This window comes from Somniosus microcephalus, chromosome 6 (genome assembly GCF_052327205.1).
Source record: "Somniosus microcephalus isolate GS21.2 chromosome 6, FLI_Smic_1.0, whole genome shotgun sequence".
Taxonomy (NCBI): domain Eukaryota; kingdom Metazoa; phylum Chordata; class Chondrichthyes; order Squaliformes; family Somniosidae; genus Somniosus; species Somniosus microcephalus.
The window spans coordinates 111,190,148-111,216,434 of record NC_140992.1 but is presented as its reverse complement, the minus strand read 5'-3'; the positions used below and the strand labels follow the sequence as shown (position 1 = coordinate 111,216,434).

At 46.5% G+C, this 26,287-nt stretch overlaps 1 protein-coding gene across 5 annotated transcripts in view; it reads right to left on the bottom strand.

The window, feature by feature from the left end:
• The window catches only part of LOC147115991 (uncharacterized), an 82,421-nt gene that overhangs the window by 41,965 nt on the left and 14,169 nt on the right, over positions 1 to 26,287 (bottom strand). For 3 of the 5 annotated variants that reach the window (XM_085990684.1, XM_085990686.1, XM_085990683.1), the window contains exons 2-7: positions 22,667 to 22,814; positions 16,636 to 16,804; positions 12,813 to 13,529; positions 10,326 to 10,496; positions 6,105 to 6,244; positions 5,508 to 5,570 (exon numbers count right to left, since the gene is read on the bottom strand). In XM_085990684.1, coding sequence (XP_085846810.1) covers positions 5,508 to 5,570; positions 6,105 to 6,244; positions 10,326 to 10,496; positions 12,813 to 13,529; positions 16,636 to 16,804; positions 22,667 to 22,813 — 1,407 coding nt within the window. In that variant the 5' untranslated portion in view covers position 22,814. Of the gene's footprint in view, positions 1 to 5,507; positions 5,571 to 6,104; positions 6,245 to 10,325; positions 10,497 to 12,812; positions 13,530 to 16,635; positions 16,805 to 22,666; positions 22,815 to 26,287 lie in introns of those variants that run through there. The other 2 variants (XM_085990685.1, XM_085990688.1) reach the window with 2 other exon arrangements.

The following is a 26,287-nucleotide window of genomic DNA, read 5'->3' as shown; positions in this document are numbered from 1 at the left end:
GGCAACTTGTGTGAGAGTACTGCTCCAATACCATAAGGAGAAGCATCACAAGCTAAACGAATAGGTAGCGTTGGGTTGAAGTGAGCCAACGCTTCCTCTGAGGTGATCAATGCCTTGCTTTTGCGAAAGGCCTTCTTACAGTCCTCGCTCCACTTCCATGGTACTTCTTTCTGCAAAAGAGCGTTCAGCGGGTGCAGCACCGTGGATAGATTTGGCAGAAACTTATGGTAATAGTTAATCAACCCTCGGAACGACCTCAACTGGGATACATTTTCCGGAGCGGGAGCCTTCACAACAGCTTCGATCTTGTCAGGTGACTTGTGCAGCCACTCCTGGTCAATGACATGACCACAGTACGAGATCCGTTTCTGAAAGAACTCACATTTCTGGCGATTAACTCGAAGTCCATATTCCTTCAATCTGGTGAGCACCAGTTTCAAATTTGCAAGGTGTTCCTCATCGTCATCTCCTGTAATCAGGATATCGTCCAAGTAACATTGAGTGCTTGGAATTCCCTGTAATACCTGCTCCATGGCCCTCTGCCAAATTGCTGGAGCCGAAGCCACTCCAAAAACCAGTCTATTATATCGATACAAGCCTCTGTGCGTGTCGATTGTGAGATACTGGCGCGACCCTTCCTCAACTTCCATCTGTAAGTACGCTTGCGCCAGGTCTATCTTGGTGAAGTGTTTCCCGCCAGACAATGAAGCAAAGATATCCTCAATCCGCGGAAGCGGATATTGCACCGTGTGAAGCACCGGATTAACCGTGATCTTGAAGTCTCCACAGATGCGGACCTTCCCCGGTTCCCCTGGCTTGTTACTCGATGAACGCTTCATGACGGGAACAATGGGCGTGGCCCACTCACTCCAGTCCACCTTAGACAGTACTCCTGAACGTTCTAGCCCTTCCAGCTCAGCTTCCACAGCAGGTCGTATCGCATAAGGTACCGGTCTGGCTTTGAAAAATTTTGGGTTTGCATGTTCTGCAATCTTGATTTTTGCCGTAATTCCTCTCAGTGTTCCCAGTCCCTGTTGGAACACCTCTTTAACCTCATCCAATATTTTGGACAATCGTTCAGGTTTGACATCTTTTTTTCCGGAATCTACCGTTATTGCTTTTAGGGAGTGCCAGTCCATATTTATTTTCCTGATCCACTCCCGTCCCAGAAGTGGTGGACCTCCCTCAGGTAGTACATATAAGTCCATTCCTTGGTGTTCTTTGCCCTTGTGTACCACCTTGACTTTTATCTTTCCGATGGGGTATACTCTTTGCCCCGTGTATGTCTGCAATACTATCTCCGTATCCCGTAGGGGAATATGTGTGAATAACCTTTTGTAATCTTGCTTATTCATGACCGTCAACGCCGATCCGGTGTCCAATTCCATCTTCACTTGGACTCCTGCTATCTGAAGTGTGACCCAGATAGTTTGTAGGTCAGCTTCCTTACTCACATTGTGAATTCTCAGACTACCCAGTTCCTTGCTGTTGGAGTCTGAATCCGAATTCTGTTCATCCGAACTCTTCTCAGCCACCTTATGTACCTTTCTGCACTTTTCCTGCGGTGACTTTTTGTTGCTGGTCTTCTTTCCTGACCGGCATACTTTAGCTATGTGACCAAGCTTGCCACATTTTCTACATTCCTGATTTTTAAACCAGCATTGGTTCTGATCGTGTGTTGTCTTTCCACAACGATAACATTTCGCTGTACCCAAAGCCATTTGATCTACGCTGAGTACCGCTGCCTTTAGCTGCATTTCCGCAGTGCCTCTCGCTGCGGCTTCGTGCGATGCTGCAATAGTGACAGCCTTATCAAGTGTAAGATCATTCTCTTCAAGCAGCCGCTTTTGTGTTCCTTCTTTCGACAATCCACACACGAATTTGTCTCTCAGTGCCTCTGTCAGTCTTTCCCCAAACTGACAGTATTTCGCTAGCTTACGCCGTTCAATTAAATACTCCGCGTTGCTTTCCTCTTTCAGTTGCGTTCTCGCATAAAATTTAAATCATTCCGCTAACATCAGCGGTGTGGGGTTCAAATGATTTCTCAGGACAGCAACAATATTAGCAAAAGCCTGATCCGCCAGTTTAGCTGGTGATAGAAGATGCTTCAATAGCCCGTATGTCTTCGCACCCATTGAGTTTAGTAAGGTTAGTACTTTATCTTCATCTGATATTTTATTTGCCTTACAATAAATCTCTATGTGTTCTACATACGTGGCCCAATCTTCAACATCGGGATCGAAATCGTTGATGTTACCACGCTTAGGCATCCTCGCAATCTTCTTGAGAGACAAAAAGAATTTTTTTTTTTTTTTTTTCAAAATGGCGGTTTCCCGCGCTTGTCTTCTTCCCCCGCCTACGAAAATGGCGGCTTCCCGCGTTTGCCTTTCTCCCCCGCTGGCTGTAATGGCGATTGCCATATTGCTGCGTTCGCCCTCCCCAGCGGTTCTCAAATCGTGCCTCCCAGCCCCTCTTGCAGTCCGGTCCTTTCCCCCGGCTGCGGCTGAGTTCTCCGCGTTTTTTTTTATTTTTTATTTTATTTCGCGCCTCGCGGCCTCGGTAGCTGCCCGGCCTTTTTCCCCGGTCGCGGTCGAGCTCTCTCTCGACGCTGTTGCGTCTCCCAGCCCGCTTGCAGCCCGGTCTTTTACACCGGCTGCGTTTGCATTCACCGCGGTTCCCGTGCCTTACGCTGCCCCAGTCTCAGCGCCTCTGGCCCCGACTTCTGTCCGGCTCTTTTCCCCGGCCGTGGTCGAGTTCTCCGCCCTTATATCCTCCGTTTTTCCCTCCCCTACTTCACAGCCAACGTGGCCGACTTGCTGCTCGTCGCTGATCGGCTTACCCACCACCGTGATAGAAGGGATGATCACTGCCTGTTGCTGATGGAAGGCTTCGTGTCAGGATTCTTCCTTGCTCTTCAGACCCGAGTCTTTTCTCAGCAGGATGATGAGGGCGGATGCCTCTTCTCGACGCCCGTTAAACTGCCTTGGATATATCTCTGCTGCAGGGTAAGATCGTCATCGTCACCACTGTTACGTCTGTGTGTTCTAGTTATTGTTAATAAGAATCACTGCACACAGACCACAAGAGTAAATTCAACAGGTCTTTACTAGTCGGAGGTCAGGCTGAACTGCCCAATAAATCATTACACAGCACTTATATACCGGTGTGGTCACCACCGGTATTACAGTATACAGCAGACAAGATAAAGTAGTGCATCTCTTAAAATAGTTCTCTTAAAGGTGGAACGGTTACATACACCACAATGTGTGCCAGCTCTCATACACAATTACTATGAGTGGCAGCTCTAGTTTACAATTAGTGTGTGTCTGCCCCCTCTAATTTACAAAGAAATGTAGGCGTGCCCTGGAAAAAGACCACTGCAGCCCATCTGGCTGGTGAGAGTGCCTGGGGAATATCAACTTCGTCGCCTGGACAGCCATCTGACAGAGAAATCCAAGGGTTGAAATATATAGTTTCCTGAAAGTGTGAGTGCCGGTAGATGGAGCCATAAAAGGTCAATAGCACTTTGGGCTTTATAAATGGGTGCACAGAGTGAAAAGATAATGATAAATGGTTAGGCCACGGTTAAAGTACTGTGTATAGTTTTGAGCGCCCCCTTCTAGAAAGGACTTCAAGCCCTGGAGACTGTACGCCATAGATTCACCAGGATAATGTCAGAGATATTAAACTATCTTTATGAGGAGAAAATTGAGATGCTGGGACTACTCCCACTGGAATAGCTTGTCCAAAAAAGAGCTGGCACAGACAAGATTGTCTGAATGGCCTCCTTCTGTATTGTAAATATCTGTAGATCTTTGGTCTAGTGTGCGCACCAGCTCTAATTCACAACCCACAATTGTGCCAGCTCAAACACAAAGCAAATAAAGCAGAACGTCTGCCGGTACTTAGGGTAACCGCCGGTAGTCAGGGTGCCCGCCGGTACTCACGGTGACCGCCGGGGCTCAGGGAGCCCGCCAGTAGTCAGGGAGCCTGCCAGGACTCACTGTTTTCAATATTAACAATCTGCTTGCAGTCCAGCTGTACTTTTCATAGAATGATACAGCACAGAAGGAGGCCATTTGGCCCATCATGCCTGTGCCGGCTCTTTGAAAGAGCTGTCCAATTAGTCCCACTCCCCCGCTCTTTCTCTGTATCCTCGCAATTTTTGCCTTTTCAAGTATTTATCTAATTCCGTTTTGAAAGTTAATATTGAATCTGTTTCCACCACTCTTTCAGGCAGTGAATTCCAGATTAGAACAACTTGCTGTGTAGAATAAAGTCTTCTCGTCTCCCCCCCCCTCGCCCCGGTTCTTTTGTCAATGATCTTAAATCTGTGTTTTCTGGTTACCGACCCTCCCGCAAGTGGAACAGTTTCTCCTTATTTACTCGATGAAAACGCCCCATGATTTTGAACACCTCTATTAAATCTCCCTTTAACCTTCTTTGCTCTAAGTAGAACAAACTCAGCTTCTCTAGTCTTTTCAGAGCCAACTGATTCAGCTATCTAATCGAAAGCAATGCGAATACAACTTCAAATCTGTTTAACAACAGAAAATGCTGGAAATACTCAGCAGGCCAGGCAGCATCCGTGGAGAGAGAAACAGGGTTAACGTTTCAGGTCTGGGACCCTTCATCAGAACTGGAAAAAGCTGGAAATGTAACAGATTTTAAGCAGGTGCAGAGACAGGGGGGGAGGAGTTTAGGAGGGGAGGAAGGAATTGAAAGAACATGCTGTGAAAATGTTGCAAATGGGAATGGCAAAATCATACTGCATGAAAAATGGGGGCAGGGATTATTATCTGAAATTGTTGACTGGTCCACACAGCAAACAAAAGTATCTGTCCCTTGTTAAAAAGTGAGGTAATTATTCTCTCAAGCTTGCTGGTCATTTATTTCCCCCATAAAACCCTGTTACGATTGGAACTTGTTGGAGTTTACAACATACAGGAAACTTTCTGGTATCTGGCACTGACGGGACCGAGTTGGTGCCGTCCCATCAAAACTGCTGTATAAACCAGCGCTAATGTTAAAACATACGGAGCTTTTCAGCTCCGTGTGAATCAACAAACCCTGTGCTTAGCAACAGCTTCAAAACAGTCGGCTGCAGCTTAAAAGCACCTCTGTAGCTAAGCAACAGCATCAGCTAGACCTTGCAGAGCCTGACTGGGAAAAAAAAGCAACGAGAAGTAGAAAAACTTATAGGAAACGGCTCCTGAATTTTGCCGACAGATAGAGCTTTCCGGACTTTTAACCTCCGGTTAAACGAAAGTTTCCTGTAGTTTATAACTACAGCAATGGCAGGGGTCGTTTTTCGTATTGACTGGTACCTGTGCACCAGGTAAGTTTGTTCAGCTGTTTGTTCAGCTGATGCTGTAAGGTTCAGCTGAGGGACCCCTGAAATCCTGATTACAGCCCTGCAGCAGACAATACGTTTGCCTATACATGCTGTGTGGCTGCAGTCTCCCTTGCTCCCAAAGTAACTACTGAATTCAGGGCCTATTCCTTACCTTAGCCTCTGCTGTATTAAGTTTCCGCTTGGAGTTCAGACTCTCACATTCCAAATATTTCCACTGCAAGTGAAAGAAACTCATCAATAGAAATGAGACATTTCCAATTCCACCAGTAATTTAAACATATTTCCATCTGTCTGATGCTGCACACATTGCCATGATCCTGAACTCCTGGATCAGTTACAGCATAGGTTAGATAAAGAATAAAGCTCCTCCTATACTGCCCCATCAAACACTCTCAGATCAGGTACAGCACAGGCTAGATACAGAATTAAGCTCTCCCATAAACTGGAAAAAAAATTTAAACAGACAAAGAGATAGTACGGCAGTGGGAAATATTTAAAACGGTGACCAATACAGTTCAGGAGAAATCTATTCTGCTAAAAAAAATACCTCTCAGGTCAGGTACAGCATTGGTAAGATAGAGAGTAAAGAAATCCTCACCGTCCTTGAATTTCTGTTCTTCTAATTTCTCCCTGCTTTCAGTAGCATTACCAGGTTTGTCCTGGTCAATGCCTTGCTTAGGCTGCAACGAATGAGATTAAACACAGACAGCCAGCGTTGGCATGTTGGAAAATTGAGCACTGAGTGTACCTGTATCAACTTTGACAGTTGATAGCCTTTGCATCGTATACTGAGCTTCCAATTCTTGCTGCTGCCCCGACCTCCCTTCATTTCAAATTGACGTGGTGTATACCAGACGTTCTCGGATTTTATACATTCTATACGGCTTCCTAAATAAACAGAGATCAGGAGGCACAGAGCGCAGGAACATTACACAGCACAATAAAAGAGCATAGCACAGAATCATTGCATAGCACAGCAATAATGTACAGGGCAGAAACATTGTGCAGAACAGTAATAATAATGTACAGCGCAGAAATATTACACAACACAGTGATAAGGTAACCATCCCAACTTCTCATTTGCAAACCACCAGCCTCTGTCTGGGCGTGTTTATCGTTTCAGTATACACTGGGGTAGATTTTGACTTTATGCGATAATGTAAAACGGGTGATGGCGAGTCAGCAGCCTGCTTTCCATTTCTCCCGAATTTTATTTCCAATGACTTCACTGGAAATGAAAGTGGGTGAAGATCTACCCCACTGTGTCTAGCAGTGCAAGCTTCTGTCTTGGGTGAGTCGGTCTGCTCAGTGCACCCTGTACTACTGTTACAAGATTTAGTTTGGTGGCTATTCTTTAAATCCAGTGATAGCACATAAGCAATATTAAAAACGACTGCAGTTCAGGGCACTGCACCAAGCCTATCCCAAAGCAATGTTGGAAGCTGCACTGGTTGGTGAGAGTAATCATTTAAACTAAAACAATGCTATGTAATTGGTTCAGTTTGGCCGACAGCTCTTTTTAAATTCTGACTGTCATTGTCTGCTTGTTCATCTTTCATAAAAAATTTTTGCTTGACTAATCTACTGGAATTTTTTGAGGATGTAACTAGTGAAATAGATAAGGGAGAACCAGTGAATGTGGTGTATTTGGACTTTCAGAAGGCTTTCGATAAGGTCCCACATAAGAGATTAGCGTGTAAAGTTAAGGCACATGGGATTGGGGGCAAGGTATTGACTTGGATAGAGAACTGGTTGACAGATAGAAAGCAAAGAGTTGGAATAAATGGGTCTTTTTCCGAGTGGCAGGCAGTGACTAGTGGGGTACCGCAGGGATCGGTCCTTGGACCCCAGCTAGTCACAATATATATTAATGATCTAGACAAGGGAACTAGATGTAATATCTCCAAATTTGCAGACGACACAAAGCTGGGTAGGCGTGTGTGCTGTGAGGAGGATGCCAAGAAACTCCAGGATGATTTGGACAGGTTGGGTGATTGGGCAGAAGCATGGCAGATGCAATATAACGTGGATAAATGTGAGGTTATCCACTTTGGTGTCAAAAACAGGAAGGCAGATTATTATCTGAATGGCAATAGATTGGGAGAAGGGGAAGTGCAACGAGACCTGGGTGTCCTTGTGCACCAGTCGCTGAAGGTAAGCATGCAGGTGCAGCAGGCGGTTAATAAGGCAAATGGTATGTTGGCCTTCATAGCGAGAGGGTTTGAGTACAGGAACAAGGATGTCTTGCTGCAGTTGTACAGTGCCTTGGTGAGACCACATCTTGAGTATTGTGTGCAGTTTTGGTCGCCTTATCTGAGGAAGGATATTCTTGCCATGGAAGGAGTTCAGTGAAGATTCACCAGGCTGATAACTGGGATGGCAGGAATGACATATGAGGAGAGATTGGGTCGATTGGGCTTGTACTCGCTGGAGTTTAGAAGAATGAGAGGGGATCTCATTGAAACTTATAAAATTCTGGCCGGACTGGACAGACTAGATGCAGGGAGGATGTTCCCGATGGTCGGGGAATCCAGAACCAGGGGTCACAGTCTAAGGATAAGGGGTAGGCCTTTTAGGACAGTAATGAGGAGGAATTTCTTCACCCAGAGAGTGGTGAACCTGTGGAATTCTCTACCACAGAAGGCAGTAGAGGCCAATTCATTAAATATATTCAGGAAGGAGTAAGATATATTTCTTAAGGCTAAAGGGATCAAGGGGTATGGGGAGAAAGCAGGGACCGGGTACTGAACTTGGATGATCAGCCATGATTGCATTGAATGGCAGAGCAGGCTGGAGGGGCTGAATGGCCTACTCCTGCTCTTATCTTCTATGTTTCTAAATTTGGTTGATATGGTTATACCACTATTCAAGAAAGGGGAGAGGGATAAACCAGGAAACTATAGGCCAGTCAGCCTAACATCGGTGGTGGGGAAGTTATTGGAAACCATTATCAGGGACAAAGTAATGGAAAGACATGGGTTAATCGAGGAGAGTCAGCGTGCATTCGTTAAAGGTAAATCGTGTCTGACTAACTTGATTGAATTCTTTGATGAGATAACAGAGAAGGTTGATCAAGGTAGTGCAGTAGATGTTGTACATATGGACTTTTGAAAGGCAATCGACAAAGTGCCACACAGGAGGCTTATTAAGAAGATGAAAGCCCATGGATTTAAAGGGAAAGTGGCGGTATTGATACAAAATTGGCTCAGTGACAGGAAGCGAAGGATGGTGGTGGATGGATAATTTTCAGACTGGGAGGTGGTTTGCAGTGGTGTTCCCCAAGAGTCAGTTTTGGGTTCACTACTCTTTGCAGTTTTTATAAATGACCTCAACTCGGGTGTAAGGAGCAGCATTATAAAGTTTGCAGATGATACGAAACTGGGCAAAGTAGTAGATAGTGTTAAGGATAGTTATAGGCTTCAGGATGACAGACAGGATGGTGAAATGGGCAGAAGCATGGCAGATGGAGTTCAATGTGGAGAAGTGTGAAGAGACGCATTTTGGGAGGACTAATATGGAAAGACAGTATACTATAAATGACACAATTTTGAAAAGTGTAGATGAGCAGAGATACCTTGGTGTCCATATACGCAAATCCTTAAAAGTGACAGGGCAAGTTGATAAGGTGGTTAAAAAAGCATTTGGGTAACTTGGGTTTATAGAATACAAAAGCAAAGAGATCATGCTCGAACTTTATAAATCACTGGTTAGGCCTCAGCCGGAGTATTGTGGACAATTCTGGGCACCACACTTCAGGAAAGATGTAAAGGCCTTAGAAAGAGTGCATAGGAGATTTACCAGGATGTTACCAGGGATGAGGGACTTCAGTTATGAGGAGAGGGTGGAAAAGTTAAGACTGTTCTCCTTGGAACAGAGAAGGTTAAGAGGTGACCTAATAGAGGTTTTCAAGATGATGAGAGGTTTTCATAGAGTAAATAAGGAAAAAGTATTCCCTCTGGCGAGTGGGTCAATAACTAGAGGTCATGGATTCAAAATCATTCAAAAAAGATCTAGAGGGGAGGTGAGGAGAAATATTTTCACTCAGAGTTGTCGGGATCTGGAACGCTCTACCTGAAAAGCAGATTACATAAATCATTTTAAAAGGGAGTTGGACAGGTACTTGAGGATGAAGAACTTACAGAGTTACGGACAAAAAGCGGGGGTCTGGCACTAAGCATGACCGCTCTTTCAAGGAGCCAGCACAGTCACAACGGGCAGAATAGCCTCCTTCTGTGCTGTAAGTTTCTGTGATTCTTTGATATTTTGAACTTAAAGCATGTGTCAGCCTTGGCTCAGTGGTCGCACTCTTGCCCCGTGTCAGAAGGTTGTAGGCTTCTGCCCCACTTCAGGATTTGAGCGCATAATCTAGGCTGATGCTTCAGTGCAGTACTGAGGGAGGGCTGTATTGATCGAGATGCCATTTTTTGGAAGAGTCATTAAATCCGGGCCCTATCTGCCTGTTCAGGTGGACGTAAAAGATCCCATGACACTAATAAAAGAAGTTTACTCTGTGTCCTGGCCAACATTTATCCTTCATCCAACACCACCCAAAATGTACAAGATAACTGGTAATTTTGGGACCTTGCTGTGCGCAAATCAGCTGCTGTGTTTTGCCTGCAAAACAACAACCACACTTCAGCAGCAATTAATTGGCTGTGGGGTACTTTGGGATGTCCAGAGGATGTGAACGGTGCTATATAAATGAAAGTTCTTTGTTTTTGACGTGATGCTGTACTGTTTTGAAAGGCCAAAGTGAAATCATATGGAGACATGAAAACAATTGCCAAACATGGTGTGCTGGTCATTGCTTGGTCACATTACTAAAAGCTCATCTAGATCTCACGGCGACGATAGATCATTTTTGAACGATTGTGGAGTTGGGACTCACCCATGAGAGTGAGCTAAGATAGAAAAGCTGAAATAACCTGGGGTAAAGCGATTAGAAAACACCCAAAGCTGAAACAATTACCAAGAGCGAGTAGTTCCTTGTCTAACTTTCCAGTGATGCCACCACAAGAGACGAGCAGTTCATTGGAGGCAAAGTCCACTTGGTCTTGCAGAGAACAAATCTTTCTGGTTTTCACAACCTTTGGTTTGTCATCTTCCCTTTTCATCTGATGCCATTTCACACTTTTTTTTGCTGAGCAAAAAGGATAATAAATGAGAAATTTTAATTGCTACATCGAAACTCATAGAATCACAGCAAGTACCAGCAGAGAAACACCCCATCAAATCTGTGCCAGTTTCTTCTCCACCCAAGTCAATTAGTTTAATTCCATTCTCTCACACAACTCCCTATGCGACCTAGTCTAATCCCACTCTCCTGCTCACCCTATATACCCTTTAAAATTCCACCTAATCTAATCTGAAGGACGTTTTGCACAATTTCCTATAACCTTTAATATTGTACCTGGTCTAATCCCACTCTCCTGCTCGCTCCGCACTCCCTTTAATATTCCTCTTTTCCAAGCACCTAGCTAATCCCCTTTTTAAAGAATTTATGGGTTCTGCTTCAACAACAGTTTGAGGCAGAGAATTTCACATTCTTACGACCCTCTAGATACTTTTTCAAACCTCCCTTTCAATTCTTTTCGTGATTCTCTTAAATTTGTGCCCTTTTGTTACGACCAGTGGCAATGATCTATCACTATTTACATGATGATAATTCTTCATAGCCCTGAAGACTTCGACCAGGTCATTCCTTCACCTTCTCAGATATGGTGAAAAAAGCTGTAACTTCTCACGCCCCTCTTCATAACTGTAACCTCTTGACCTCTGGTAACATCCCAGTGATTCCACACTGCACATGCACTGCTTTTATATCCTTCCTATATAATGAATGCACACAGTAATCCAACTGCGGCCTAAGATCTTGTATAAGTTCAGCACCAGCTTCTTGCTTTTCCAATCTATGCTTCCAGATATAAAATCAAGGATTCTGTTTGCCTTTTTTATGGCCTTATCTGCTTCCGCTGCCACTTGTGTATGTATGCACTAGTTGAAGGAAGAGACAAAGATGGAAAGCGATGGAGATAGAGAAAGATGAGAGAGATGGAGAGCAAAAGAGATAAGGAGAGACACAGAGGAAGAAACAGGGAAACAGAATGTTAGAGAATGAATCACTGAAAGTTAACATGCAGGTACAGCAAGCAATTAGGAAAGTAAATGGTATGTTGGCCTTTATTACAAGAGGATTGAGTATAAGAGTAAAGACGTCTTACTGCAATTATATAGGACCCTGGTCAGACCACACCTGGAGTATTGTGTAGAGTTTTGGTCTCCTTTACCTAAGGAAGGATATACTTGCCATAGAGGGAGTGCAACGAAGGTTCATCAGACTGGTTCCTGGGATGGGGGGATTGTCCTATGAGGAGAGATTGAGCAGACTAGGCCTATATTCTTTAGCCATGGTGTGGAGATGCCGGTGTTGGACTGGGGTGGACAAATGTAAGAAGTCACACAACACCAGGTTATAGTCCAACAGTTTTATTTGAAATCACAAGCTTTCAGAGCGCTGCTCCTTCGTCAGGTGAAGTGGAGAGATGCATAAAGACACAGCTTATATAGTCATATCTCTGACTATATAAGCTGTGTCTTTACGCATCTCTCCACTTCACCTGATGAAGGAGCAGCGCTCCGAAAGCTTGTGATTTCAAATAAAACTGTTGGACTATAACCTGGTGTTGTGTGACTTCTTACATATATTCTTTAGAGTTTAGAAGAATGAGAGGTGATCTCATTGAAACATACAAAATTATTACAGGGCTTGGCAGGGTAGATGCAGGGAGAATGTTTCCCCTGGCTGGGGAGTCTAGATCCAGGGGTCACAGTCTCAGAATAAGGGGTCGGCCATTTAGGACTGAGATGAGGAGAAATTTTTTCACTCAGAGGGTGGTGAATCTTTGGAATTCTCTACCCCAGGGCTGTGGCGGCTCAGTCGTTGAGTATAATCAGGACAGAGATCGATAAATTTTTGAATATTAAGGGAATCAAGGGATATGGGGATAGTGCAGGAAAGTGGAGATGAGGTAGAAGATCAGCCATGATCTTATTGAATGGCGGAGCAGGCTCGAAGGGCCAAATGGCCTACTCCTGCTCTTATTTCTTATGTTCTAATGTTCTTATGAGACAGAGCAGATACTTTTTTGATGTAAAACTGGCGTTGCAGGTTGAGTGCCGGTTATAGAAACCTCACAAATTTACGCTCCGGAATCAAGTTACAAATGACCCCCAGAGATACAAATAGTGATAGAGTGAGAATGGCAGAGGGGAAGAGAGAGTGAGGGAAGCAGGGAGATGGCAAGACAAAGAAATTGAGAGAAAGACAGACAGAGATACAGAGAGTGGGACACAGAGAGTGGGACACAGAGAGTGGGACACAGAGAGCAAGAGATGCAGAGAGAGACAGATACAGAAGGCCCAGAGCGGGTGTTTTGAGAGAAGGCCTGCAGCTCACGGTTTGGATCCTTGCTGCGTTCTGGATTTGGATCTTTACTGCATTCTGGGTTCCGATCTTTGCTGCGTTCTGGGTTCCGATCTTTACTGCGTTCTGGGTTCCGATCTTTGCTGCGTTCTGGGTTTGGATCTTTGCTGCGTTCTGGGTTTGGATCTTTGCTGCATTCTGGGTTCCGATCTTTGCTGCGTTCTGGGTTTGGATCTTTGCTGCGTTCTGGGTTCCGATCTTTGCTGCATTCTGGGTTCCGATCTTTGCCGCGTTCTGGGTTCCGATCTTTGCCGCGTTCTGGGTTCCGATCTTTGCCGCGTTCTGGGTTCCGATCTTTGCCGCGTTCTGGGTTCCGATCTTTGCCGCGTTCTGGGTTCCGATCTTTGCCGCGTTCTGGGTTCCGATCTTTGCCGCGTTCTGGGTTCCGATCTTTGCCGCGTTCCGGGTTCCGATCTTTGCCGAGTTCTGAGTTTCGATCTTTGCTGCGGACTGGGTTTGGATCTTTGTTGTGCTTTGGGGTTCTTCCACTGCTCGAATGATGTGCACATTCTTCATCAGGATGCTTTCTCTTCACTGCTGCACTCATCTTAGTCTTCACAACAGGAAAATCTGCAGGTCCACTTTTTCCTCTGTCTTCACCAGGATCTGATGGTGGGCCAGAGGACGATGCAGTCAGTATATAGGAATATACAGAACGAGGAAAGACCACTCCCTCCATCTGATCAGACCCTGAGTTGAAAAACAAAATACATTATTCACTACCAGTATCCCTAAATTGACTTTCCCACCAACTCTTCGTCCAGCTCCTTAAAATTACTGAAGCTATCAGTCTTGATCACCTCCTGTCAGACTGTTAATCTGTGAATCCTTCCGCTACTTCACACTCTTCTCCAAGGGAAGAGTGTGAAGGTACAAAAACAACAGAAACCTCCCTGGGCAGTCCATTCCAAATATCTGTGATTAAGTTATATCTGATCTATTCATTCACAATCCTTTTTTCTGAACATCCTATGCTCCTCATTGTCGTTCTTAGGATCACGGTAAATAGTTTCACAGGGTCCAACCTGCTGGTACTCTTAAAGATTTTGACTAGCTCAGTAAGATCCTCTCTCAGTTTAAACCTCGGAGGTTCTCAACCTCTCTCCTCCTTTAAGATGTTCCTTAAAACCTACCTATTTGATCAAGCTTTTGGTCACCTGTCCTGATATATCCTTCTGTGCCTCAGTGTCAATTTAATTTTGATAATGCTCGTGTTAAGTGCCTTGGGTCATTTTGCTACGTTAAGGGTGCTATATAAATACAAGTTTCTGTTGTTGTTTAGCCATGATGGTCCAGCCATTGTGGTGTGGGGCAGGCTTGAGGGACAGGTCTTTTTCTGTCCGTCATTTTCGTATGTTCAAAAATGCACAAAAAAGATTCCACAAACAGCAATATCATGAATGCAAAAGCAAAATACTGCGGGCAACTGGAAATCTGAAATAAAAACAGAAAATGCTGGTAATACTCAGCAGGTCAGGGAGCATCTGTGGAGTGTGAAAGAGTTAGCGTTTCAGGTCGATGGCTTTCATCAGACTTTTCGTCAGACCATGTGTGTGGACATTGGGGCTGGGGGGTGCGGTAGAGATGGTACTGGGTTCAGGTGGGTTGCTTTTCACAGGCAAAAAGGTTCATGAATATTATGAATGGCTATTTATTCTGTTTTTGTTGATGCACATTGAGTGGCGACTGTTGGCCAGGACACCAAGAGAACTGCTTATTCTTGCATGAATAGTGCCATTGATCATTAATGACCGACATGAACAGGCAGACGGGACCTCAGTTTAATGATTCATTGGAAGGACTGCACCTCCAACAATGTAATGCATTCTTAGTCATGCATTGAAGTGTCAGCCTAGATTGTGTGCCCATGTTCTGGAGTGAGGCTGAACCCACAACCTGCTGACAGAGGTGAGAGTGCTAACGACTGAGCTGACCTCAGATTCTATATAATGAGATTTGGACCATTAGAATTTTATATAATGGTAGTGAACGGGAAGAGATTGATCTATTGGAATTGTATATAATAAGAGTGAATGGGAAGGGGCTCAGCCCATTGGATGCTCTATAATGGGAGCGAATGGGAAGGGAGCGGTCCATTGGAAATCTCTATAATGGGAGTGAATGGCAAGAGTTTTGGCTCCATGGCATTCTATAGATTTTCTTTTGCATTTATTTACTTCCCTGTAAAAAAAAAAGGATGGCTCTGAACTTGCACAAGTTTGTACCTCTGGTGGGAGTGCAGCAGAAGGCCCTAGACATTGTCTGGAACCTGGATACACCAGATTCCAGCCTTCATTAATAGGAGAGCAATCCTGTTCAGGAAACCCACCAGGAAAGATAGTCACTAATAAATCCAATAAGGAAATCAGGAGAAACATCTTTACTCAGAGAGTTGTGAGAATGTGGAACTCGCTACCTAATGGAGTGGTTGAGGCAAATAGCACAGAAGCATTTAAGGGGAAACTAGATAAACACATGAGGGAGAAAGGAATAGGATATGTTGATGAGGTGAGAGGAGACTCATGTGGAGTATAAACACTAGCATAGACCTGGTGGGCCGAATGGCCTGTTTCTGTGCTGTAAATTCCCTGTAATTCTACCCTAGGCCGTGACAGTGCTGCTTCCCATTTGAACCACCATAAGCTACACTCCGTGTGCTGGCAGATGACGTGTGCTACTGCCGGCACTTAGAGATTAAAGGGAGCCCAGGTCAAACACTGCAGCCAACAATAACCAAACTTCCCACCTCAGGTAAGGTAAATGAGAATCCCAGCACTGGCTAGCTGTGGAACTCAGGCTAAGAGTCAGGATGGCAATACTCTGTGATTGTCGCTCCTGGGATTGAGCCGGGAAGTTCCTCACAGCTTCTCCCAGTGCCGGTGAAGTAACACCAATGGAGCCACTCCGAGGAATCTGCCAACCAATGGTTAACAGTAAAGCCCTGCCACTAACTACTTTCAGATTTAATTTAAATTCCTCTTTCCTCACTATGAAGAAGTTCAATCATTCAGATGGACATTGCTGTTGACACAGAGTAATATCTTTGTGTGGTGGGGGTGGGGGAAAGAGGTGGACCCTGGGTAGCTCCCACTGAGGTATCACTGCCTGCATTCAGGCATCGCAGGAGCTGCAATTGTACCCATGATTCCCAAAGGCTGGAGTACCCAATGCCTCCATATGGTGGAAAAAGAAAGAAAGACTTGCATTTCTATAGTGCCTTTCATGACCTCAGGATGTCCCAAAGCACTTTACAGCCAATTAAGTACTTGGAGTGTAGTCACTGTTGTAATGTAGGAAACACGGCAGCCAAGTTGCGTACAGCAAGCTCCCACAAACAGCAATGTGATAATGACCAGATAATCTGTTTTAGTGATGTTGGTTGAGGGATAAATATCGGCCAGGACACGAGGGAGAACTCCCCTGCTCTTCTTCAAAATAGTGCCATGGGATGTTTTACGTTCACCTGAGAGGACAAACGGGGCCTCGGCTTAACTTCTCTTGTGAAAGACTGCACCTCCGACAGCGCAACACTCCCTCAGTACTACACTGGAGTGTCAGCCTGGATTTTGTGCTCAAGTCTCTGGAGTGGGGCTTGAACCCACGACCTTCTGACTTAGAAGCGAAAGTACTGCCTCTGAGCCACGGTTGACAGGGAATGAGGTAATAGGTATTGGCCATTACTTCCCATAGCGATGGAGGGAAACTCAGAGGAAGGATCATTGATTGCCTGGCTATTTGTAAGTACCATCAGTGCATGCTGTGTGTCACCTCTGCCCAGATACCTTCACTAACATACCTTCAATAAAGCTGGCATATAGGGGATGCAGCTTAGGATACTGCTGCAAGTTGTAGTCCTGAAACAAGTTGCTCCAAAACTTGCGAATGGTTGAAGAACCGCTCTCTTCCAGCCATTCCAACAACAAATACACGGCCTCACTGGTCGACTTTCGTACGTTTAAGATTTCCTACAAGAGAGATTTGTATTTAAGCTCTGTGCGTGATACCCTGGAGCGCAGCGCTGATTGGAATGACTGGATAGCAGCGACCCCAGTTCAGGTAGCCCAATGAGTAACATCACTGTCAAACACATGCATGGAGTACTGATTACTGGCCTTGGTTTGCCTGCGAGACTTTGCAACCATCAGAGCTCGTGGCATCTTCAACTCTTTCCAGTCATTGGAAGCTGACTGGTGGTACCGCTGGCAGCCTTCAACTTTAAAGCATTTATAAATTGGAGGTATATAGATGACAGGTGAATGCTTCTGCTAACCTGAAACCAATTACTTCTGCTGCTATTTTAGCAGTGCTGCCTCTTAACTGCTGTAGGAAGTCACACAACACCAAGTTATAGTCCAACAACTTTATTTGAGATCACAAGCTTTCGGAGCGCTGCTCCTTCGTCAGGTGAAGTGGAGAGGAGCATACAGGCACAGCATATAAGTCAGAGAAAACTGCCAGATGATTTTTCTGATTTCCAGATCAGTTTTCTCTGACTATATATGCTGTGCCTGTATGCTCTTCTCCACTTCACCTGACGAAGGAGCAGTGCTCCGAAAGCTTGTGATCTCAAATAATGCTGTTGGACTATAACCTGGTGTTGTGTGACTTCCTACATTTGTCCACCCCAGTCCAACACCGGCATCTCCACATCATGGCATCTTAACTGCTGAACAGCTTACCACAGTCGTTTTTCTGTTATATAATAGCATTGAGCTTTACCTTTTTTTAACCTCTTCACTTTCCCCCTTTTCATTCTCTAACAATTAGTCTGTGACTCTTATCCTTTAAACAGTGGTGTGTGACCCTTGAATTTAAAAAGTGTTTCTCACAGTAATCCTGATTGTCACCTGACCAGAGGATTGCTAGGTTTATGCAGCTTGTTTTCAGGTGAAGCGACATGGAAGACTCAAGGGCCTAGATTTTCCAAAAGGGCCACGGTAACCCATTCATTTTAACAGCATTACAATCAGAAATCTTAGGCCAAGGTGCGCAGTGCGAAAGTACACTAATCTACACTGAAACTGTAGAGAGCGCAGCCTTTACTGAAAGTCAATGCAGACTGCAATGTTCAACCAAGAAATAGACAGATTCCTGATTCAACAGTGAATAGAGGGGGTACGAGCTCGGTGCTGCAACAGGACAGAGATAGAAATGGTCTGCTCCGATTCTGTATGCTAACTTTTATTCTGTGTCAAGCAGCAATATCCTTTATCTCATCCTGTCAGCAACAATTTCTTGCATTTATATAGCACCTTTAATGTAGTGAAACATCCCAAGGTGTTTCACAGGAGCATTACCAAACAAAATTTGACACCGAGCCACATAAGGAGATATTAGGGCAGGTGACCAAAAGCTTGGACAAAAAAGGTAGGTTTTAAGGAGCATCTTAAAGGAGGAAAGAGAGGTAGAGAAGTGGAGAGGTTTAGGGAGGGAATTCCAGAGCTTCAGGCCTAGGCAGCTGAAGGCACGGCCACCAATGGTGGAGTGATTATAATCAGTGATGTGCCAGAGACCAGAATTGGAGGAGCGCAGATATCTCGAAGGCTTGTAGGACTGGAGGAGGCTACAGAGATAGGGAGGGGCAAAGCCATGAAGGGATTCGAAAACAAAGAATAGAATTTTAAAATTGAGGCGTTGCCGGACCGGGAGCCAATGTAGGTCAATGAGCGTGATGGGTGAACAGGACTTGGTGCGAGTTAGGATACGGGCAACAGAATTCTGGATGAGCTCAAGTTTATGTAGGGTGTAAGATGGGAGGCTGGCCAGGAGACCAATAGGAGGCATGGATGAGGGTTTCAGCAGCAGATGAGTTGAGGCAGGGGAGGAGTCGGGCGATGTTACGGAGGTGGGGGTAGGCAATCTTGGTGATGGAGCGGATCTGTGGTTGGAAGCTCATCTCGGTGTCAAATATGACATCAGGGTTGCAAATGGTTTGGTTCAGCCTCAGAGTGTTGCCAGGGAGAGGGATGGAGTCGGAGGCTCAGGAACGGAGTTTGTGTCTGTCTTCTGATTTTATCAGTGAAGTGAAACGCAGCACTTGGTCACAGAATCCTGAGAGTCAATGACACGCGATGCTGCTGCTGTTGACTTGATTTTAGTTTCTAATCCATAATCGTATCATCTGTAAGAGGCAAGTGCACCACAGGACTTCCATTGAACCACACATCACCATTCATTGTCTAGCTCTCTGTTGGAATGGATACAGATGTTCTATCTGCAGGTTCAGTTAGCTGGAGTTCGTTAAACTGCAGAATCATCTGGCCCACTTTCCCCGTCCATCAGTCAGTAGCTGTGATGTAGCCAATGACTGTTCGGGTGTGTAAGGATCATTCCTGTTGTAACTCTTGCAGCTCATGTAAGTGCACCAGGGGATTATGGTCTTTGAGATCTGAGGAAAGGGGGGAGGGAGGAGAAATTACAGTTCTGCAGCCAAAGGGCACGTTTCACTGCTCAGTCCTCTCGTGTCCAACGTCTCATGCTGTGAAGTGCTTGACTCCAGCCTGAATTGTCAGCCTCTGCTGCCCACCTACAGCTGAACTGTGCAGGAACTGGGGTGGGGGAGAGAAAGTAAACCAGGAGAGACAAACACAGAGGAGGAAGAAAGGGGAGAAGAAAGAGGGAAAATGAAAGGTAAGAGGTGAAAAGGAAAACTGTCCAGAGTCAAGTGTCAAAGGATATAGAGGCACTGGAGAGGGTGCAGAGAAGATTTACAAGGATGATACCAGAAATGCGAGGGTATACATATCAGGAAAGGATGAATAGGCTGGGTCTCTTTTCTCTTGAAAAAAGGCTGAGGGGTGACCTAATAGAAGTCTTTAAAATTATGAAAGGTTTTGATAGAGTGGATACAGAGAGAATGGCCCCGATTTTCGGCTTGTGTGGGAAATGGTCGGGTTTCCCCGAATGTGGGGTTTCTGACACACATAAAAAAGTGTCAGCCAGCTCCACGCAATTTTCCCTCAAGTGGCCAATTAATTCCCAGTATGTGGGAAGCCTTGCTAATTGTCCAATTCGAGTCAGAAATCCCCACAGTATGATGTCATCATTTGTGGTGCTTTCAAGGTCCATAGCAAGCACTGCATCCTCTGAAGGCTTCCAAACGAACCATACAGGATGGCAGAGGAGCCTGCAGCAGCTGTGGGCAGTTGCCAGACCCCGAGCTGCCTCCAAATTCGATGAGGCTTCACTGCAGGCATTATTGGATGGGGTTAAGGCCCACAGGGAGGTCCTCTTCCCTAGGTCAGGGAGGAAGAGGCCTCCCAGAGACCAATGCTGCATGGATGCAGGTGTCAGCAGATGCCAACTCGCTGGGAGTCACCAGAAGAACCTTGGCATTACATCTCTAACTCCTTCCTTTACTCCCCCACAGTACCATCCAGAGCCCCCGTCCTCACTGTGGAGGAGGAAGAGGCTGTGCAGCCAGACTCCTCAGAGGAAGCTCCAACCTCTGAGGGCGCAGCGTCAGCAGAAGTAAGCGCACCCAGCACCAGCGCAGACACTCACACCTCGGGGGGACCTTCGGGACATAGAGTGGTGTTGTCACCTGGTGTTTCACAGCTCACAAGTGAGCCTCAGCAGATTCTGGAGACAGGGACAGCAGTGGAGAGTCCTCGTCGGAGGGCGCAGGACTCTGCCAGCTCAGCTCAGCTGCGCTGCATGCCGACCCTCTGCCTCTGGGTCCATCCGCAAGAGAAGAGGTGATGGATCTCCATGCACAGATGCAGGAGTCTCTGGCAGGTTTTGTCTCCAGGGTCGCTGCGAGTGTGGAGCGAATGGAGGAGTCCATAGCGACCATGAGCAGAGCCTTTGTGGAGTCATTGGCGCATGAACGCATCACCATGGAAAGGTTGGCAACCTCCATGGAGGAGATAACTCGCCAGGGTACGGAAAACATGGTGAGTGCTAAAGCGCAGCAGGGTGCTCTCAAGCCACTCCCAAGCGCTGGCCCCTTCTGGCCTGTGCAGCTTCAGGTGAGGGAGCAGCAGCCTGGTGCTCCTGTTGCTGATCCTGCTGTTCCTGGTTCTACTGCTGCCGCCTCTGCTGCTGGAGATCCTCTAATGGCAAGAAGGGAAGGAAAAAAAGGCGTCCCATGCTTCTCGTAGATGCCTCCGCTGAGGAAGTGCTGAGTGAGGGTGGCGAGAGGGGCTTCCCAGGAGATCGCATTGGAGAAGTGTGTGAGGCTCCAACCTTCCACAGCTGTACCTAAGCCTTGAAGAAGTAGCCCAAACCTGCAACAACAAGGTCCTTCAACATACAAGTGCTGTCCCTTTAAATCACAGCATCTCCTGACCTGCAGCTGACAGCTAGCAAGCCGGCAAGCTTCACGCCAGCTCTCAGCAGCGGGGTTCCCCGCAGGGGGGTTTGATGGGGGAAAGCCCCAAAGTTGCAACGGCCCGGGGAAATCGACTTCAACAAGCAGATAATTGCTTGTTAGTGCTCCGACGACCAGTCCCACCAGCGGCGGCCGGGACTGAAGCAGGGCGCGGGGAAATGGCGGTCCGAAAGTCGGACGGGGCGGGGAATCAGGCGGGGGGGGTCCCGACCCGCTTTTTCGCTGATTTTCGGCCCCCGGCGGCCTGAAAAGCCGCCTGACAGCGGCCCGAAAATTGACCCCAATGTCTCCACTTGTGGGGAAGAGCATAACTAGAGGCCATCAATATAAGATCATCACCAAGAAATCCAATAGGGAATTCGGAAGAAACCTCTTTACCCAAAGAGTGGTGAGAATGTGGAACTCACTACCATAGGGAGCGGTTGAAGTGAATAGTATAGATGTATTTAAGGGGAGGCTAGACAAGCATATGAGGAACGATAGCAAAATACTGCAGATGCTGGAAATCCGAAATAACAACAGAAGACGCTGGAAAAACTCAGCAGGCCAGGCAACATCCGTGGAGAGAGTCAACATTTCAGGTCGAAACCCTTCTTCAGAGCATATGAGGGAGAAGGGAATAGAGGGTTATGCTGATAGATTTAGATGAGGAAAGACGGGAGGAGGTTCGAGTGGAGCATAAATGCCGGCATGAACTGGTTGGGCCGAATGGCCTGTTTTTGTGCCATATATCCTATGTAATTCTATGTGGAGTGTGAGGCTGTGAGAATATTTTGGTGGGCCCAGTCCAAGAGAGAAACACTGCATCAAAAACTTGGTTCAAAAATATTAAGAACCATACAATCTCGCAAAGACAAAATTAATTGGCATTTGGAAAAACATGGGCTAATAAATAAAACACACAGAGAATGTTCCAAAGATCCCATAGAAAGTTATAGCACAGAAGGAGGCAGTTTAGCCCATTGTGATTATGCTGGCTTTTGCTGGAGCAATCCCAAAACTCATCCCACTGCCCTGGTCTCTCCGCATAGTCCTGTAACTTCCTCTGCTTCAGATGTCTATCTACTCTTCCCTTAAAAGATGCAACAACCCCTGGTAACAAAGCATTCCATGCTCCTAACAAAACAACTCTCTGGGTAAAGAAGTTTCCCATCACCTCTCCCCTCACTCTCATGGTGGCAACTTTAAATTGATGACTTTTTGTCACTGACTCCCCACCCAGAGGAAATAGTCTTTCCTTGTTCATGCCATCAAAACCCTTTATATTTTAAACTCCTCTATTAAATCTCTCATTCTCTTCCTCTCCAGTGGAAATAATCTCAGTATCTTGTTACAACTCCTTGGTATCTCCCCATTGCTGGCATCACCGTGGTGAATCCAGGCTGTACACTCTGTGGATTTAATGCCCTTTCTATAATGGGGTGCTCAAATCTGCACTCAGTCGTTTAACCGTGACCAAACCTTCCCAAGGTTGTCCCACCGAGATGCTACTCACGTTGAATTTTTCATTGGTGATCAACATCTTGTCCCTAAGGCCATGGAGGAAGGGGAATAGTCGATCGATCGCCGTGGAAATATCCACTTTGTTGGTGCTAAACCTTTGCATGAGTTCTTCATCAGTAAAGTAACTGAGGAAAGACATACTGTGGGAAAAGATAATGAAATGTTCATCAATGAACTCTACATTAAATTAATGTGGCAAGTAACAGTCGCACCACACAAGTGCCAGGCAATGACCATCTCCAACAAGCAAGACTCTAACCATCTCCCCTTGACATTCAATGGCATTACCATCGCTGAATCCCCCACTATCAACATCCTGGGGGTTACCATTGATCAGAAACTGAACTGGACCAGCCATATAAACACTGTGGCTACAAGAGCAGGCCAGAGGCTGGGAATTCTGCGGCGAGTGTCTCACCTCCTGACTCCCCAAAGCCTTTCCACCATCTACAAGGCACAAGTCAGGAGTGTGATGGAATACTCTCCACTTGCCTGGATGAGTGCAGCTCCAACAACACTCAAGAAGCTCGACACCATTCAGGATAAAGCAGCCCGCATGATTGGCACTCCATCCACCACCTTCAACATTCACTCCCTCCACCACCGGCGCACTGTGGCTGCAGTGTGTACCATCTACAAGATGCACTGCAGCAACTCGACAAAGCTCCTTCAACAGCACCTTCCAAACCCGTGACCTCTTACCACTTAGAAGGACAAGGGCAGCAGACGCATGGGAACATCACCACCTACAAGTTCCCCTCCAAGCCACACACCATCCTGACTTGGACCTGTATTGCCGTTCCTTCACTGTCACTGGGCCAAAATCCTGGAACTCCCTTCCTAACAGCATTGTGGGTGTACCTACACCATATGGACTGCAGCGGTTCAAGAAGGCGGCTCACCACCATCTTCCCAGGGGCAATTAGGGATGGGCACTAAATGCAGGCCTAGCCAGCGACGCCCACATCCCATCAATGAATGAATAAAAATTTTAAAAAAAATATAACATACCATGGAAGGACATTGAAGTGGGCGGTATAATTGGGGTTAAAAGTCATTCAGATGTGTTTCTGAGGAGAGAAGGGCTTGAGGGAAATGCTGAGATGGTGCTGCACACTCCCAGTTGTACCTGAAAAGAGCCAACCGGGTCCTACAATTTGCGTACAACCTCAATTTGCATATTTAAACTACCTTCCGCCAGAATCAGACAGGATGGAAGAAGTCTAAAGAGTCTGCAATATGAAAGAATTATTGATTAGCATGAAATGTACTGAAGCCCAACACAATAAAAGCAGAAATAACAACAGAAAACACTGGAAAAACTCAGCAGGCCAGGCAACATCCGTGGAGAGAGAAACAGAGTTAATGTTTCAGGTCAAAGACCCTTCGTCAGAACTGAGAAAAAAGCAGGAAATAAAACAGATTAAAAAGCAAGTTTGGGGGCTGGGAAATGGGGGAGGGGGGTGAAAGAACAAAAGGGAAGGTCTGTGAGAGGTGAAGAGACATTAAGAGATATTCAAGGCGAGACGAGATGGTAATAGGACAGGTAAAGAAACAAAGGATGGCTCTAGATGAAGTGTGAAATGCGCTGGCAGAATTAAAGACAGCTGCCATGTGGGAGAGAAAAAAAAGGAAAAGGCACAAACCAAAAGTGTGGATAAAAAATATATAAAAATGATAGGGGCCGAGGTTATGATTTGAAATTGTTGAACTCGATATTGTGTCTGGAAAGCTGTAAAGTGCCTAATCGGAAGATGAGGTGCTGTTCCTCGAGCTTACGCTGAGCTTCTGTGGAACAGTGCAAGAGGCCGAGGACGGTGAGGTCTGAGTGGGAATAGAACGGTGAATTGCAATGACAGGCGACCGGAAGCTTGGGGTCACCCTTACGGACTGAATGGAGGTGTTCCGCAAAGTGGTCACCCAATCTGCGTTTGTTCTCCCCAATGTAGAGGAGACCACATCGTGAGCAGCGAATGCAGTATACTAGATTGCAAGAAGTACGCTGTTTCACCTGGAAGAGGTGTTTGGGGCCCTGGACAGTGGGAAGGGGGGGGAGGTATAAGGGCAGGTGTTGCATCTCCTGCGCTTGCACGGGAAGGTCCGGGCGAAGGGAAAGGGGTGGTGGGGGTGATAGAGGAGCGGACTAGGGTGTCTCGGAGGGAGCGGTCCCTACGGAATGCTGAAAGGGGAGGGGAAGATGCGTTTGGTGGTGGGATCACGTTGGAGGTGGCGGAAATGGCGGAGTATGATCTGTTGAATGTGGAGGCAGGTGGGGTGAAAGGTGAGGACAAGCGGAACCCTATCGTGGTTCTGGGAGGGAGGGGCAGGGGTGAGGGCAGAAGTGCGGGAGATAGAATGGACACAGTCGAGGGCCGTGTCAACCACGGTAGAGGGGAATCCTCGGTTGAGGAAAAAGGAAGACATGTCGGAAGCACTGGTGTGGAAGGTGGCATCATCGGAGCAGATGGGACAATGGAATAGAGTCCTTACACAAGGCGGGGTGGGAGGAAGTGTAGTCCAGGTAGCTGTGGGAGTCAGTGGGCTTGTAGTGAATGTTGGTCAATAACCTATCCCCAGAGATGGAGACGGAGAAGTCGAGGAAGGGAAGGGAAGAGTCGGAGATGGACCATGTGAAGGTGAGGGAAGGGTGGAAATTGGAGGCAAAGTGAATGAAATTGTCTAGTTCAGGGCGAGAGCAGGAAACGGCACCGATACAGTCATCAATGTACCAGAAAAAGAGGTGAGGGAGGGTACCCGAGTAGGACTGGGACAAAGAGTGTTCCACATATCCCACGAAAAGGCAGGCATAGCTAGGACCCATGCGGGTACCTATAGCAACACCTTTAATTTGGAGGAAATGAGTGGAGTCAAAGGAGAAGTTGTTCAATGTGAGAACAAGTTCAGCCAGGCGGAGGAGGGTGGTGGTGGATGGGGACTGGTTGGGCCTCTGTTCAAGGAAGAAGCGGAGCGCCCTTAGGCCATCCTGGTGGGTGATGGAGGTGTAAAGGGATTGTACATCCATGGTGAAAAGGAGGCAGTTAGGGCCAGGAAACTGGAAACTGTTAAAGTGGCGGAGGGCGTTAGAAGAGTCGCTGATGTAGGTGGGAAGAGACTGGACAAGGGGAGAAAAAATAGAGTCGAGATAAGTTCCGTGGGGCAAGAACAGGCTGAAACGATGGGTCTACCAGGGCAGTCCTGTTTGTGGATCTTGGGAAGGAGGTAGAAGCGGGCTGTGCGGGGCTGGGGAACTATGAGGTTGGCAGCCATGGGGGGAAGATCTCCAGCGGAGATGAGGTCAGTGACAGTCTTGGAAATGGTGGTTTGATGTTCGATAGTGGGGTCATGGTCCAGGTGGAGGTAGGAGGAGGTGTCGGAGAGTTGGCGTTCAGCTTCCGCTAGGTAGAGGTCAGTTCGCCAAACAACAACAGCACCACCCTTGTCAGCAGGTTTAATGACAATGTCGGGGTTGGATCTGAGAGAATGGAGTGCTGCAAGTTCACAGAGGGAGGTAGGTTGGAGTGAGTGAGGGGAGCAGAGAAATGGAGATGGCCGATGTCACGGCGGCAGTTAGCAATGAAAAGATCTAGAGAGGGTAAGAGGGCAGAGGGAGGGG